At 41.1% G+C, this 17573-nt stretch overlaps 2 protein-coding genes across 5 annotated transcripts in view; both read right to left on the bottom strand.

Moving 5' to 3' along the window:
• The window catches only part of pde1cb (phosphodiesterase 1C, calmodulin-dependent b), a 101531-nt gene extending 92945 nt beyond the window's left edge, over positions 1-8586 (bottom strand). For 2 of the 4 annotated variants that reach the window (XM_085805472.1, XM_085805474.1), the window contains exon 1: positions 7890-8181. In XM_085805472.1, the coding sequence (XP_085661598.1) occupies positions 7890-8151 (262 nt within the window). In that variant the 5' untranslated portion in view covers positions 8152-8181. Of the gene's footprint in view, positions 1-7889 lie in introns of all 4 variants that reach the window. The other 2 variants (XM_085805473.1, XM_085805470.1) reach the window with 2 other exon arrangements.
• Positions 8587-10731: 2145 nt separating this feature from the next.
• On the bottom strand, positions 10732-16939 carry LOC146970415 (vimentin-like). The gene is made up of 9 exons (XM_085803962.1): positions 16273-16939; positions 15971-16031; positions 13783-13878; positions 13379-13543; positions 12149-12274; positions 11619-11839; positions 11484-11527; positions 11289-11374; positions 10732-11168 (listed from the first exon to the last, which is right to left on the bottom strand). Exons 1-9 carry the CDS (start codon positions 16800-16802, stop codon positions 11127-11129), a joined length of 1371 nt encoding a protein of 456 aa, XP_085660088.1. The 5' UTR covers positions 16803-16939; the 3' UTR covers positions 10732-11126.
• Between the last annotated feature and the right edge of the window lie 634 nt (positions 16940-17573).

Genomic DNA, 17573 nt, shown 5'->3' with positions numbered 1-17573 from the left:
GCACTTCCTGTTTAATGCATTTGGGATTATACAAGTTGGAAAGGAGATTACATAAGACACTTCACTGAAGGAGTGTGCTTCTGCTTTTTATTTTTATACTTCAGAAGGCAACACGATGTTCTCCAACTTCATGCATCTCGCTCTATAAACCGAGGCAACGCAGGCTTTTACTACACAGGCCTCAATAGATGCTAATGTGAAAGGACAGCAGAGGTTTTCTTAATACTTTGGTCAACAACAAGCCATCAACTGGATCATCACGATTATTTCTTCTAATATTTGATCCTCACACTGATATGTTATGTATTATGTGTTTAGTCCAGTCGTCTTTCAATTGACTCACAGGGACGACACACACCACCAGATTTCCCAATAAACAAATGTTGTATAGAAATCATTAATGGTCCCCAGAGGATAAATCCACTGTTTGTAAATCCATGGATGTTCTACAAAAGCCACCACCAGGCTGGAATTCCCTCTTATCCACAAGAAATACAACAGTTTACAGAGAAAATAGCACTGCTGCTTCCCACTGGACGAACCCTTAGCGTTTTGGAGACCTGGGTCAAAGTGAACACTAAACAGGAAGAGGTAGATTTAATTCAGATTCAAGTTCAATGTAGATATTGTTGGTCTACAGAGAAATAATCCTATTATCACCCGCTGACCTTTCCTCAGTGCCACGACAAGGTTGAACTATCCACAACTGCACAAGTCTGGTTGTGCTTCTTGTGTCGCAGGACCAACTGAGAGACCTTTGTTTGGAAACTGTTGGCCATAAAGACAACAGATTGGAGCCAGCGGCGAGATACATTATTATTTATTTGTTTGTTTTTTTCATCTATTTGATAAGTTGCAGTTATAGGCTAATCGATATGTTTGAAGACAGCAGCTCTTGCAGATCACATTTTTCAGATCTGGCAACATATCAAAACTTAATGAAACAACAGAAAACAATCCTACAACAAAAATTTGGAACTGGCTTGGGGCGTCGCGTGGCGTAGTGGTTAGAGCGGGCGCCCCATGTAGAGAGGCACAGTCCTCGCTGCAGTCGGCCCTGGTTCGAGTCCCGTGTCGGGCGCTATTTGCTGCATGTCATTCCCCCTCTCTCTGCCTCCCCGTTTCCTGTCTGTCTCAACTGTACTATCCATAAATGCCCAAAAAATATACTTTAAAAAAAATAATAATAATAAATTTGGAACTGGCTCAAAATCTGCACCGTTGCCACCGGCTCGAAAGAAATGCATTCTGGGATACCTGGTTACCCAAAGCACTCACACACAAATCGGCTCCTCAACAAATGGACATGGAGCAAAACGCTTCCAGTGGGCCATGGTAACTAACACAAGCACAGACAAGGTCAAACACTGAGAAAAGCTGCTAATATACAATTGCACCGGTAGTGGTTGTTATAGCAACACAGATTCAAATGAATACATACAAACCTTTATCAATCTCAACTCTGTTCAGCAAATATGTTTTCTATGTTCTGTCTGATATTGAGCTTATTCAAGAAATATGAAGACTGTACATGCGCACACACACACACACACACACACGCACATATACAACATTGAACCCAATGTGTGTTGCTTGTAATGCCATTACACATTTCAATGGGAGCATGTAGTAGACAACAGCTGCCCTGGGAGGTGTATCCCATGACCATACAGCTGTTGAATCCTTGTCAAGGTCCATTTTCTTCAAGGGACATTAATAGGGCAACGTCACTGTCACTAGGCAACCGGGAGACCTTTCAGACATATAGTGTATTCATTACACTGAGGATGACAAGGGGTTAATATGGGAATATAATGCTCATTAGGATAGTGAGGGATATATAGTGTGTGTATACTGCACTTAAGTCATTTCCAGGGGCTGTTTTCCTCACGTAGTGCTTGTTGGAATAATGCAGTGGACAAAACTTAATCATGTTAACAGGCTGAATATGACTGAATCTAATTTTTCCCCACTTTTAATTAAATAACTGATTAAATTTCAACTGGATTTTTGGCACAAAAACACACCTGCTTGTTGCTGCTGTATGTTCATTGAGGGCGAACCATCCTTCAACCTTTGATCTGGCCTTCAAACACGAGGACAGGCCATCACGGATAGAGATAAATTAGTAGTAAAGACAAAAGGGAGGTGAAGACTAACTTAGGGGGTTGGAAACAGCCTCTTTTTTTATTTCTGAGTTAGGATCCTATTGAATACGTCAACATTTTAAAATCATATATTGGTTCCTGCATTAATAAGGAGTGTTTTGAATAAAAATAACAAGATCATGTTTCCTAACCGTCTTCGTTTTCTTAGCTGCTGCTGATCTGACATTTCGGAGGTTCATCCAAACATGACATCAGTTTTTCGGGCTTAGTGATTGTGTAATCTGTCCCAATAGCACATCATGATTCAAGACAACAACTAAGCAACCAGACAGAAAAACAAGCTCATTAGAAGTCTCCCCTAGACTGCGGAGCGACTCACACTTTGTCAGTCCCCACACCACTGTCACCACAGTGACACATGTGTCATGTAATTAAGACACAAAGGGTGCTCCGGAGCTCGCCTTTTCCCCAGCTAAATACTCATTAGAGGAACCTTTAAGGGTAATGTTACCCTGTGTTGCAAACCTAAGGGAAATGAGCTGACAAAACAGGGAGCTCCAAGAACTGTCATCTGAATCCTGGTGCACAGAGACCCTGAAGAAAACAGGAGGCAAAAGTATCACACTGTACTGAGCACAAGTTTAGCTAATGATTTTTGCAACAGCATGGTTCCAGATCAAAGAGGTACAAACCAGCTGGGCGAGTGTTAGGTCAGCGGGGCAAACAAATGAAAATCCTTTGATTAGAACCAGGCATTTTACACATCCCAGACATGCAGCCCCCCCCCAGCAGACCAAAGCAACTAATCAGTGTTATTTAGACGGAGCCAGAAAACCACCCTTTTTATCACACAGGTTGTTCTGGAGACTCGACACACTGTACTCACTGAGACTGTACAGACTGAACCAGGATGATGAGGGAGAAGTGTAAAACCAAACCATTCAGTAATTCACAAGATTAAAGTTTTCTCTTTCTCCCTTTTCCTTTAAATGTATCTAAAGAGTTTGGACCCACCTGGACGTCGCAGTAGAAATACGATCAATGGAACAAATGACCGACAGCCTACGAATTAAAACAGAGCTACAAGCTGTAAGAGACAAAATGGCACCGCTATGTAAGAAAGTAGTGCCCCTGCCCATGTTTTTTGTACCTGTTTTGCTGTTGGTTTTGTTAAATAAAGTAAAAAAAAAATGTATCCTGGAGGCTAAACAGCACATATTTGAATGTATATGGATGCCCTTCATTGAATATGTCAAGGACTCAGACTTAACAATCAAATCAAACTGCTGTGGGTACAGCAGTTTCCAAGATTGTGATTATTAATATCTTTTATTTTTATTATTGTCTTTTTTCTTTTCAGTTTTTCTTTAAGATACGCGTAGTTTTTTCATTGTATCATTCAATAGGACTCCATTATGTGGTGTATTATCATCTGTTTAAGTAACAAGAGAAGCATGTTGTTTGGTGTTCTCTATGTGATTGTTTTGTTTTATGTTGTGTTTTCATCATAATAAGGCAGCTAACCTGCTGTATGTTGTAAGACATGTTGCAGGAATGTCAAAGACTGTAGTTCTTTTTGCTGCTTAAAACTCAAATAAAGATATTGTGGGGGAAAAAATTTATCAAAGAGACACTATGCAAGTCCAGTCGCTTTTCCACTGTTTTGCTAACCCTCCTCCCGGCCATGTGCATTTGTTTTCAACAAAGACGGCGAAAAAACAAACCATAGAGCAGTGGCTCACGTTATGTAACACATAAGATGTTACCACGTGTATATTTGTGTAGTTTTATCTGTCATAAACAAGAGATTACAGGTTACAGAGCGCATTTGTGTCGCGGTGCGCAGAGACGAGAGCTGGGACACTGGGCCAAGAGACGCTAGGTGAAAGGCAGAGAGCCTACAGTCTCCCTGTAAAAAGTTACAAGTCTTTTATTTAACCATCACATTTACTCCAAAGCAGTTCAATTAAGGTAAAACATGTAGCATAGTTAAGCTAAAAATCTTGCATAGTTCCTCTTTAATGTGAAACAACTCTACAAGGTGTTGCAGAGTCAAAACAATTGCAATTGAAGATACATTATCAGGTATAGCGAAGACTTGGAAACTAGAGCATTTCAATTTAAGACTGTAAGCGTAACTGAAAATCAAAAACGGCAACAGTGCCTGGACGGCTCAAACACCCACGCAGCTCCCTGACCTAAACACTCACTTTTCACTGTGCAACATGAGCACAAAGCTTCTTAGTGCCCTGTCAGAAAAACATTTCTAATGGGTGAAACTCACAACACGCAGGGTTACCCACGTCTCCACTGAGGAGGCGATCTCTGATTCCTTATTTATTTGCTCTCCTGTCTTCGTCCTTCACCTGCATCTTTCCCTGGCTCAATATCTTCCCCCCTCCCACTGTGAAGGCGGAGATGACGGCATCAGATGTGAAGATGAGAGGAAGAGATAGAAGACATATTTGCCACATGGGGCACGCACGCTGAAACCACTGTCATTTCAAACTGATGTCAATTACTTCTGACATGTGTCACAGCTGCATCATTTGTCACTGGACTTCAAGTGGATCAGCCTCTATTGTTTGAATCTCACAGTGTGATATGTATAACTCAACACCAAACACTATTTATTTAAATGAGACTACAGCTGAAACTGATCACAACACTTCCTTACAGGCTCGTTGTATTATTTACATTTTAATGCATTCATATTTTATTGATTTATGTTGTATTATCAGTTTACAATCCTATTAAATCAACTTTAATATCCAATTACAGAATAGATTTTCAGCCCATAGACCATCTGATGCCTCCTGATTTATTAATCAAGCATGGATCCTCATACGTATAGTGGTCGATACTACAGCATTAATGGGAAAAACTCTTCACACATCCTTTCTTTCAGTGTCTAATGCAAATTTAGACAAACATGATACTTGATTTACCGGTTGATAATTGAATTGTGCTTTCTTTACTTAACGTACTTACTCAACGTTAATCAGCAATGGTTGATAACAAAGTATAAATTGTTTGTAGGTGGGTGAAAGTATTTATTCATCTATCTGTCAAAAGTTATAACACCTGCAAGAAAACAGATAATAAATAACAGTATAATAAAACTCATCTGTAGCGATAAAAATGTCTTCGGTGTTTTGATTGAGGATGAAGTTGTGGATTAATTAACAGTGATTTGTGTTTCTAAATATAAAACAATGATCTTGTTTAGTCTCTAGCGTGTTATTTGATGATCTTTTCGGCTTCTAGGTTCTCAAACAAAATGCAGATTTAATACTTTTTCTTTCTTAATAGAACGCCTGTGGGGCTTAGACTGTTGTTCTGTCAAAACAAACATTTCTAAAGATGTTACTCTGGGTTTTGGAAGCAGTGATTAGTATTTTTCATTATTTTATTAGTTGCAGTCATATTACACAAGATTTCTAACTACAGGCCTGTAGATTCGGTGTGATCATTCCCCTAAAAACTGTGTCTCACTACAGTCCTTTACACAACCTTACTTCACTCCTTCACACCCAAACATGCTATGTATGAATATATCATCCTAGTATGACTAATGTACACAACAGGAAAGACTCCAGCTGCTTGTCATCCAAAAGAAACTCTATAAATATGATTTAATTTTTGTGCCATCAATGGAATCAACATCAGAATAAACTTCAACTTCACTATTATTATACACTCTCTCCACTAGGTTACACCTGACAGCATGACTGGCTGTGAGACATGAGCTCCTGCAGGACTGATCGTGTACTCTGAGTAGGCAAAAAGAGCCTTGACACTGCTCAAAAAAAGATCAATCCTAATTATGGGGGTTGTTTGGTGTCATTTGTTGTTGCAGCCCAGATGAGGCCTAAAGATTGTTCTCTGGACTTTCGCACTGTTGGGGTCTGAACACAACTGGGACTGTCTGACACTGTGGGGCCCAACCAGATCGTTCATTCGTTCCTCAGGGGGGGATGTGTACATCCAGCTCAAGTGTCAGGGAGGAGACACATATGAGCATCACTCGGGACAAAAGGAGGAAGGAGGAGTCTACACTGTCATACGGTCATGGAAACGCCACAGTACAGCTGGTATTTTAGGAGTCAGCCAGGGAGAAGAACTTTCCTCTGGGACAGATGTGCAGGGAGTTGGAACGAGAGGTGGCAGCAGCAGCAGCAGACAATTGGAGATAAACAGGATGAACTGAGGGAAACACTGAGTAACGCAACAGGGCAAAGCTACAGGAAATGATTATATAAAGTGGAAATTACTTTACTGTTGTTTTAATGCAACAGTAAAGTCATTTTCATAGATTTGTTTTGCACTAACTGCTATAAGATCTTTACACTTTAACCTGTATTGACTTGCACAGAAAAAAGACCTTAATGCAGGTAAAATGGTGATGATCTTGGTGATGTCAACTCGGGCCGATCCATTAAAATCATCCGTGTCTTTCAATTTTTCCAAAATACATAAAGAAATCATCACTCTGCAAAAATTGCAGTTTCACATAAACGAACAGGGCTGATATTTTTGTGATTGTTTCGGTGATGGCGACACCAAAAACATCAAAGAGATGCTTTGGTAGTGGAGATATGTTGCATTGAGGCTGGCCTTCAAAGAGCTCAGAATTCATTCATTGAATACCGTTTTTTTTTTTTTTTTTTTTTCCCCCAGCAGCATATTCACAGTAACCCTCTGAAGTGACCAGTTGCTCTCATCTACAGATACATCCATGAACTGAACCGGTGCAGTATAAAGTAACACAACAGCTGTATTTGAGGCCAGGGTGCTCCAAATAAATAAATAAATAAATAAACTGAGCAGGGTTCAGTGTCATGATAGAAGGATAACTACCATTGACTAGTCCGTCCCTACAGGGTTTAACGACCTCCACGATTCCCACTGTGAAACGTTTCATGTGCTCGTTAATGTTATTGGTTCCACCTGTGCTTTTCCCACCATGACAAGTCCAAATGTCTTCTGTGAAAAACTCTTTTTGGTATCAAAGGTGGAACAAATGCTCAATAAAAGTAAATGCGGCAAAGAAAAGTGTTGTATTATTGAATCATTATTGTAAATGGTATTTTGATCATCTGGTTAGTTTGGCTACAGTTTTATGTGCAGCGATGTTTGGTCTGTATGTTAAATGTTTGATATGAGAACTAATATGTCAAATAAGCAGAGTAGGCTAGAGCAAAAAAAGTAATAATATTAAAATCTGAAATTTGCTGAAATTGAAGAAAAATAAAAGTAGTGTCAAAACAGAAATCGCAAAGTAGGCTACCTTGAAACTGAACTTGTGTAGGCTACAGTGGTGGAATGTAATCAGGTCAGCTACTGTGATGAAGATCAATTCTTGAGTATTTCCATTTTATGATAGGCTACTTTCCACTTTCAATATTGCCATAATCCAATCATATAACTTGTAGCATATTATTCTAAAATTTAAATTGTCCTTATACATAAGTTGTTCTTTTACTTTGGGTACCATCCATGTTAAGGATTATACTTTTGTAGCCTAGTGCTACTCTTATTAGGCTACAGAAAAATGTAAATGCAGCACTTTCACAATAGTAAGGCTACTGCAACTTTTAGCCTAACTTACTTTACTTTTACTTCCTCCACAGCTGCTTGACAAGGCCTACAGTATCAGACTCTGTCTATTATTTAGTCTTGTAATGATTTCAGATGTAAAATGCAACAGGTGAGTAGGCTAAATCATGCATGGATGGGTGGATGGATGGATAGATGGAGACCCTCCTCTAGGCTACTCACCGCTCTGTGGACCTTCACTCGTCTTTCTCCTTGAACTTGACTTTCCTCCGTCGGAGTCTTGCCGGCTCAGGACCTCGGACAGCGACTGTCTGGAGCTCTGTCTGCCGGCCTGGATGGACACGTTGAAGCGGGCGCTCTTCTTCCTGGTCCGGTCCGACTCCGGCGCGGACTGGCTCCTCTCCGGGTCATGGTTCTCCGGCTCCGAGCCCACTTTCACCAAGGCGTTTCTGGTCCTTGTAAGAGCAGAGGTCACCGAGCCCATCACCAAAGGACAACAACAAAAACCGGTTAAAACCCCCTCCTCTCCTCTCCCCTCCTATCCTCCTCAGTCGGAATCGGTAGCTCCGAGTTTTCCTCTCATTTTACTCAAAAACCTGTTGAAACTTGACTCCATTTTCCCTCCCTTTTTTTTTTTTTTTTTGGTCACTCATCAACACACGGTTTCACTTCAGTAGTTTCCGCGAGTCTGACCGACAACATGATGTAAAAATCGACGAAAAACAAAAGTTTAAACGGATCATGGATCATGCCGGCGGCGTCTCCCTCGGTTCGTGTTTCCACCGACAAACACGTCACATGGAGAAAGTTGCTGTCGACAAACACACGGATCTCTCGTGGGGCAAAAGCGGGCGAAAACAAGCGGCATTAATTAACCCATAGGTATCCCCGGATTATTAAAATGAGCAGAAAGCCTACCTACCCACCCACTCGCCCCCCTCCCCTTTGGCTGTGCTACAGTAGCTCCACTCACTTCAATGGACCTCGCTGTTGTTTGATTTTTTTTTTATTTTTTTTTTATCAATGGCACCGGCTGGTATCCTGTCCAACGTGTCCTGCTCCCAGTGACCTACCGAGGGGAGAGACGCTCAGTTGACCTCCATCACCAACAGGTGGCAGCCACATGCAGCAGGTCTGGGTGGTGAATGAATGGAGCCAACACAGCCTCTCAGGGTCTATTGTAGCCTACAGCTGCTCGGTTTAGACATTTGCAGGTTTTGATCAGAGATTTATCAGCTTTTTCTTTTCTTAACATGAACTTAAAAACAGACATTTTGCATGTCACAGACACTTAATGATTTATTTTTGGACTGTGGGTCTGACACAACAAGCCCATCTGAGGATGTTAGGCTACCTTTCATGATGGTTGAAGCCTGGTTACAAATAACTCCCAATGATTTCCAACTACAAAGCTGTTTTTTTCTCCTTCTCTTTTTTTTTAGTTTTATTATTATTTGTTTGTTGTTTGTTGAAGGAAAAAAAAACTCTGTTGACTCTGTTATTTGCTGATATTTGTATATTTTAATATAACTTGATTTATAAACAGAGTATGCAAAATAAGCTAAGCTTCAGCCTACACCTTTTCAGTCTAAATGTCTTTTTTGTTTTGTTTTGTTTTTTCAGTTTTTTTTCTTTTTGTTGTCTTTAAAGACCTTGCCTAGCTGATGTATTAATGTGTGATCTAATTTCTATTGTAAAATGAGGTGACATGTCAGACCGAAATAAACTAAACTAAACTATGAGCCTGCAGATATGCCATGATCACCCTCAAAAATGTGTCTACCGGTAATTACAGTCTCAAACACACAACTTTAATCTATTTCCTCCAAACATGTTATGAATTAAAATATCATCCAGTATAGGCTATACAACAGTTAAGACTCAAGCTGATTGTGATCTACAAGAAACTGATATGATCTAGGTCTTACATCAGCAGAGTGATGTTGCACTTTCACATCACACACAATGCTATGGTGCAACTATGTGGTGACACATTTTATCTTTATCAAAAAGAAAAAGGAGGCAGCCCCTGTGATGTTATACTTGACGATTTTTCAATTTGCTGCAGCCCTAAACAGAACTAACAATTAATATCCTGCTGTTCGTTTTTCAATGTCTGCTGTTGCAGGGTTACATTTCATTTTACAAATCACCCAGAGGTCAAAGGTTGCCGTTGTATACAGCCTTCTTATACACCAAATCTCATGTTTTATCTAAGATGCAGTTGCACTTTCCAACCTCTGTAGAATTGCCTTGTGTTGTTTTCTGCCTTATTAGACTCATTATGCATGATCATCATATGAATGTTCATACTTCTTAAACAGGCGCCCTCTGACCTGTGACAGACCTTGTTTTTGTGCTGAAGCAATTACATTTTTGCGATCCTATAGTTTTTTAAGTAAAATCCAAATAACACCTTAATATTTGCTTCCAAACTACCTCAAAAAATACCCCTGAAAGTACTCCAAAGTCAGTGTTCTCATGGATCTTGTGGAGTTTATCACTCAGTTTTGCCTGATATTAGATAAACTTAATTCAGTGGTGGAAAACTATCCATGACAATAAAATCTCATCACATTTTACATCGTGCAAAATCAGTAAAGTATACTTGTGAAGTGCTGTAAAAGACTTATTTCCTTCCAGTAAGAATACAGTAGAAGTACTCCAGTAAAGTACAACTTACATTAAAACTGCACTTTAGAAGAGTATAATAGAGTATAAGAGTAAATATATAAAAACGTAGATGTACACAACAAATGAACTGTGACGGGTCATGATTTCGTAATCATGAAATTCATTGTAATAGCAACTGATATTTACTAAACCTCATTATCATTTTACACCTGTCTGAATTCTTACACTGTTAAACAGATGATTAACTCACATAATATTTAATTTCTTAACAAAAGATCCACAATGTAATTACTTGCAAATGAGAACCAGTTTACATTTCAGGCATCATTTAAAAAGACGATAATGTCTGTGACTTTAATATGACGACTTATTTTACTGAATGCTGCTTCATTACCATGATGCGGTGCAAAGTATTTGACTGCACAGTGTCGAGTTTCAGTCTTCTTGGTTTATTGCTGCGTACAGGCAATCGTGACATCTTCAGCATACAGATTTCCTGTGAGTGTTCATGCTCTATCGATCAAAAATACTACTTTGGCTACAAAGGAAGATTTTTGTAGACCTCAGTGAGGATCTCTAGGTTGTGCTGATTTCATTATTGTGTCTACACAAAAGTGACAAAAGATAAGACTTTCAGCGGAAGAGGAAGCAAAATACAGTCTGTGTCAACTAACAGGCTAACTGAATCATCACATATAAAGGCACTTTTTTGAAGCTGTCTGCTTTTCGTGTGTTGGTTGGTTGGTTTGCTTGCTTGTAGCCCCAGTGAATTGTGTTTCTTCGTATTGCTTTTTGTTGTTTTGTTTGGCAAAGACAGAGGCGTTATTAGTCCATGTCATCGTGGTTCTGGGTCGACTCGTTGATCACCTGGAAGAGGATGCAGAGGAGAGGGCAAGAGAAAACGTGACGACAAAGAGTTGTGTTTGAGCTCAAATGACTGACAGAAAATTGCTTCATTGATTGAAAATCACTTCAAGTGGATTCTACCTGACCATCCCTGGTCTCAATGGTCTTGATGAGAACCTTCTTAGTTGTTGTGCTTTCAACAAAGGGTTTGGAATCAATCATCGTTTCTAAGGGATAAAAATAATGTGTCATATTATCAATGGCGACTGGTAATACACAGTAATAACCAATACTGGCATTCCTGTGGTGACATCAGCATGCAGAGAGTGATCGTACCTCTCAGGTTGAGAGATGAGAAGTTTGGCAATGGGGTGGTGATTCTGTGAATGAAAAAAGAAAAGTCCATGAATCAACATATTTTTGTTAGATGCCAGCTAGACACTGATATGAGAAGCGTCTACATCCCATCACCTGCTCTCCTCCCCTTCCAGCAGCTTCCTGTAGGTGGCGATCTCGATGTCCAGGGCCATCTTGACATTTAGGAGGTCCTGGTACTCCCGGAGGTGACGGGCCATCTCGTCCTTCATGTTGTGAATGTCCTCCTCCAGGCGGCTGACAGAGTCCTGGTAGCCGCCCGTCTCCATGGAGAAGTTCTCCTCCACCTCTCTCATCTGGCGCTCCAAGGACTCGTTCTGGGACGGCAGCCAAGAGGGAACAATATGACGCTCACAGGCGGCGAAAATAACTTGTTTCACATTAAAAATATAACACAAGGGGGAGTTTTTTTTACTTATGCTCTGTGACCTGCGAAAATGAACTCTCCCTGGATATTTTCCTCTTTGCTGTGTCACGAGTCAGACTCATGCAGCTCAGTCTGTGCCCAATTTGTCTGACTCCAGCTACACACACACACACACACACACACACACACTATACATACATACTGTATATAGCACCGTTAAATTGTCCTCTACAATGTCAGCGTAAAATTGTGTACTCACAGTTCCCTTGAGAGCATCCACCTCACAAGTAAGCGCCTGGACTTGGCGTCTATAGTCATTGGCCTCCTGCTTGGCCATTCTCAAAGCGTCATTATTCCTGGCTGCGGCTTCGGTGAGGTCAGCAAACTATCAATCACAGTGACAAACAGAAAGACAGAGAAAGATACAGTGAAGAGAAAGACAGTTGAGAAATGAACTGTTCAATAAATGATGAGTCAGAGGCTCAGGAGGAGTGAATGGGGCAGATAGCGTATAGCAGACCCTGTAAATTATGAAAGACATGACCACAAACGGGACTTGCAGATTTTACACTTAAATTTTGTGGTTGATGCAGTTTTAGGGCATTTCGAGGCATTGCTGCAGCAATGGTTACTGTCTATATTCAAAGGTTGTACAGAGAGAGAGCAATTTTGCTTTACTTGCATTTAAATAAAACCTGCACCAGGTGAATTTTGGGGCTGGCTTTTTCCCTATTGTCCTTTGACGAACACTGCACATGTTTTAACATTCAGTTGTGGATGGTATACTTTATATGCTGCTGTCTGCTGGGCTAGCACCCTGCCTACCTATCTACATACATCTCTTATATTTATGCAGATAACAATGCCATGCAGCGAAGCATGGCATTGTCATCTGTTTTATAACTGCTGCCAGTACTCTGTCCCCTCTTATATTTATGCAGCTTGCTATCTGTTTTCTTATTGTTGTAACTGCTGTTAATACTATGTTTTTTCATACATTCACGCAGGTAGTTTCCTATTGTTATCTTTTTGTATGGTATGTCTGTCCGTCTTTAAATGTGAGGACTACAGATGGAAATTAGCTTTGAGCTAAATCCGGCGTATTTGTGATGTGTGCGTCACAAATTGTTCATTAATGTGTATTGTCCTCGTCAAATTAACAATAAAAAAAACATACCTAACAATATACAGTATCAACCTATGTATAGCGATCTATCTATCTATCTATCTATCTATCTATCTATCTATCTATCTATCTATCTCTGCATTCAACATTTCCATTCATTTTGAGACATATTTCTGGCAACTGGATGCACCAAAGTCCAACATTCAGTGTTTTGGCTTTGTTTTTGGTCTCCACCAATTCCTGGGGAAAATATTTTTTCTACTCAAAAAATGACACTAAACCCAAACAGACAAGTAAAGAAAAGAGAAGATGTGCGGAAAGACACTACAATGCTCCACAGAGCTGCCATGGTTTAATCCTAACCTTAGATTTGTACCAATCCTCAGACTCCTGGATGTTTTTGGAGGCCAGGCTCTCATACTGCATGCGGACGTCCCTCAGAGCAGCTGTCAGGTCCGGCTTAGCTATTTCCATGTCCACCTGCACATGCTGCTGCTGCTGGATCTGACTCTGCAGCTCCAGCATTTCCTGCAATAGAATCAATAGAGCACAGCATGAACAAGCAATGTATGTCCTTTTGTACTGTATACTCCTCTAATGACTTTCCTGGCTGCATTAGAAAAGCTCTGATGCATTGAAACCTGCCAATGTGATAACTTGAGCAGATTAACAAATACTTAAAATCATGAGCCTATTATTAGGCGGCACATGCTCTGTGTTTCCATGGAGGAATCATTCAGCTGTAGCTACAATAAAAGGAAGCTTACCTCATCATGCAGCTTTTTGAGGAAGTTGATTTCCTCCTGCAGTGACTCTACCTTCCGCTCGAGGTCCAGTCTAGCGAGGGCAGCATTGTCCACATCCTGTGCCATGACACTGACTCTTAATAAGGTGACTCGTGAAGGTGACATGAATTATGCATTAGCCTATGTGTTTGCTGACACAGAAAAAAAAGAAGCTCTTTCACGTGCTGCGAAGAGCACTCACACAATTGTGTTGCGTGGCAAGGTTACACACACAAACACACACGCGTCCAATAAAAATCAACTGCAGGCACATGACAAGCACCACTGCAGATGCTTGGAATAGTCGATTAGGTGTTTTCTTGTCACGGAGTACATTAAATCAAGTGCTCCAATTACTTAAACTATTTTAATGGTGTACTTGCTCTATTCTACAACATTTCAGAGGCAAATATTTGACTGTTTTCTCAGCTGTTTTTCTTTGGCACATCTTAAATCACTTTGCAGATTTATATTTTTACATGTAATACGATCATTAAATATGATGCAGGGCCTTTAAGTGTTTAATTAAATCAGCCGAGAAAGCCGAAAGAAATTAGAATAAATGACATTGAAGAATAGAATAATATAACACTGAAGAATAGAATAATATAACACTGAGTTTAAGTGTTTCTGCATACATATATGATCGTAATTGCAGGAAACTAACTTCTGAGACTCTTTCACTTTCTACGTTGACCTCTAGGAGAAAAAAAGTTGTGCAAAATTCAATGAGGTTGTTTGATTTCCTGAGAATTTAATTCAAAAGGGGCACTGCAGAACACCAAGAACCAAATGGCATTAGCCAAAAGGCCCTTAATCCCATTTATTATTACCTAACTGCATTCTTCCACTCTTAAATCTCTATTGGTTGTTCTGATAGAAATTCGCTTGTTCTTCTAGACTCTAGAAGAAGAGTCCTTAACTATGTATTTTATCATTTCAGAACTCTCCTAACCCTATAATCGTAAATGTTTTATTGCACTAAAAAGTCTAAAATGTTCCATATAAATTTCCCTAAACATCACTCAACATCCTTCTGTATTCTTTCCAATCCCGATCAATGTCTCATAGATATACGCTTACTGTGGTACACACCCACAATCCTGTGCTTTGTCAGGGCGTTGGCAGGCTGGTAATTGAGGTATCAGCAAATGAAGCAGCTTTGCCCCTGCTCTAATGCCACAAACAAAGTGTGCTATTCAGCAGGGTTTCCCAAACAGGCCCGGGGCTGCAAGAGTGACTGTCTGCCTGACTGAGCGAGAGCCGGCTGCTGGACCTGCATTGTTGTCTGAGTGCCACCGTGGTAGGCCGCGGGGACTTCCTTCCTGCTATTCACATTGACAAGGTCATGATTGTGGAATGTATTGATAACTCACTGCATGCCTTGAAAAACCCAAAACATTTAGTCAAAATCAGTCTACTCTTCTCTATAAGTCTAAAAGTTACACCAAGAACTACATTTTCTGTGCTGTTTTGTTTAATTTTGTATCTTTTTTTGTCCTTTTTTGAACCATGATTCCATTGTGAAACAGTTTTTTAAGACTCATCACTACCTCATTATTCATACCAGGCCATAACAAGATGTCTATGTGCTGCTCATATGAGCGCTCCCAGAACAGAGACAGCTGGATCACGTGGTGGCTTGTCTTCTCGCTCTGATAACCACATTGGGTCCACACTGTTGTTGTGCTTGTGCCCGGCTCATTCAGTGTGACTAGTCAGACTTAAAAAGATCTCCTCTCATTGCAGGCCTGATTTCACCCAACAGCCACAACTTGGCCTTTTGTACCCGGCCCCGGGGTCGGTTCTGCTCTGCAGCTATTTCGGATCACGGCTCGAATCTGCTGTTGTGCCATCAAGAAGGGTGCATTCCAGTCTTTTACAGCTCATGAGCGAATAATTAGATAGAGATCACTTAGGACAGAAACGGGACGGTTGCACCACATAACTGCTAGAAGTGAGACTCATGGTGATAATTAAGGTTCCCCTAATCTCTTTGACATCATGTGTCAACAATTCAGGGGTTTAAACCCCAGTTTTACCCAGAACGGCTCAGGAGCAAGCGGCCAGCAACATCTTCCCCTGTTATCACTGTCTTCACAAATACATAAAAAAAAAAGATGTAGAATTTGATGTGTGATGGTTTATTAATGTGAAAATCATACCGTACCTGTCTGAAGCTCTGCATGTTGGCCTCAGCCTCCTCTCGCTGAGATATCTCATCCTGCAACCTGCAAACACAGACAACAAGCAGGCATTTTATCTCAGCTGCAGCCTTAAAAATACTGCAGCACTACTTTTTTTTATGCATGAAAAGTCTGGGGAAAACTGTCATCTTCCTATACATGCAAAAGGTTTGTAAATAATAATAGTAATGAATGAAAAAAGAGGGGTGCATGCACAAGTACTACAGCAGACAGCAAAAGCTACATGAAGAGTTTGCAGAGAACAGAGAAGTGCCACGCCTCCTACTTCTCTCTCAGCCTGTCGATGTCGTCTGCCAGGTTGTCCCGGTGCACCTCCACCCGGGCCTTCTCGTTGGTGAGCTGGTCCACCTGGCGCCTCAGCTCCCGCATCTCGTCCTCGTACAGATCCCCGACCCGGGACGTGCCTTTGCCCCGCAGCTGCTCCAGCTCCGCCAGCAGGATCTTGTTCTGCTGCTCCAAGAAACGCACCTTCTCGATGTAGCTGGCGAAGCGGTCGTTGAGCGACTGCATCTGGGCTTTCTCGCTGGTGCGGTTCGTGATGAACTCGCTGTTTATGGCGTCGGACAAGGAGAAGTCCAGGTTCTCGGAGGCCAGCCGGGGCATGGCCGCGCTGCTCCGGAGCCTCTGGGTCTTCACTGCGTAGACGGTCGGCGCCGAGGAGAGACCGAAGGAGACCCGGGAGGAGCGCACCGGGCTGGAGTACTGGCGGCTGGAGTAGGTGGTCCGCACCGCGGTCCTGTCCCCGCCGAACATCTTCTTATAAGAAGAGTGTGGAGCAGCTGATCGATAAGACATCTTGCCGGTATCTTTTCAGATAATCAGCCACCAGAGCAACAACGTCCCTGATTTTGGTCTCTCTCTTCTTGTCTCAACAGCATCAGCGGAGTGCGCCTGGGAAGGCGTTTCCTCAGCCAGTTCTCATTTATAGTCTCCTCCTTATGCAAATGACCGAGGTGGTGACTTGACTGACGCCTTGAGAACCCAATCACAAATGGGAGCACACACACTTTTCCCCCCTTTTTTTTCATTTCAGGTTCATACTGTAGTAACAGGTCCTGGGTTAATGGTTAAGGCTAAAACTGTGACTGTGCACAGTTTCGGTGAATGTGTGTGAGGCAGACAGAGAACCATCACAGCTTCATCCTGAACTGGGCTCACAAAGAGCTAAAATCACATTTGGGTTATTACATTGGCTCCAGCACGTGAGTGTCAGGAGTGAGTGCAGAGTGTTAGAGTATTTGTACTGGTGTGCTCCAGGTCTGTTCACACACAAGCTCATGAAACTCAAATAAAGGAGGATATGAATTAAGTATTTAAGTTTTTTTTTTTAATGATGTGACAATTATAACAATAAGGTTTTACTGAGAGGACATTTAGATTAAACACTGGTATTTGACTGTGTCCTGAAAGAGGAAATGACTTCACCATTTGTCAAAAAGCAGTGCTGATAATTTTAATAAGTCATTTTCAGTTCCCTTCGTCTTACATGTGCATCTTTACCAAGAATGGTTTTGTCCTGTTTTTAATCAGTTGAGGCAATTTGTCATAAATATGGTGTCATTCATC

The sequence above is a fragment of the Trachurus japonicus genome, chromosome 17 (assembly GCF_045865225.1).
Source record: "Trachurus japonicus isolate A0001 chromosome 17, Traja_1.0".
Lineage (NCBI taxonomy): Eukaryota > Metazoa > Chordata > Actinopteri > Carangiformes > Carangidae > Trachurus > Trachurus japonicus.
This window is presented reverse-complemented; position numbering and strand designations above follow the sequence as displayed.

Excerpts from the sequence above, each read along its gene's own strand:
- LOC146970415 (XM_085803962.1), bottom strand. The coding sequence starts at position 16,802 with ATGTCTTATCGATCAGCTGCTCCACACTCTTCTTATAAGAAGATGTTC. Across the intron at positions 11,375-11,483 it reads CTCATCTCTCAACCTGAGAG|AAACGATGATTGATTCCAAA; the intron begins GTACGATCACTC and ends TTTATCCCTTAG. Across the intron at positions 11,169-11,288 it reads TTGAGACCAGGGATGGTCAG|GTGATCAACGAGTCGACCCA; the intron begins GTAGAATCCACT and ends ATCCTCTTCCAG.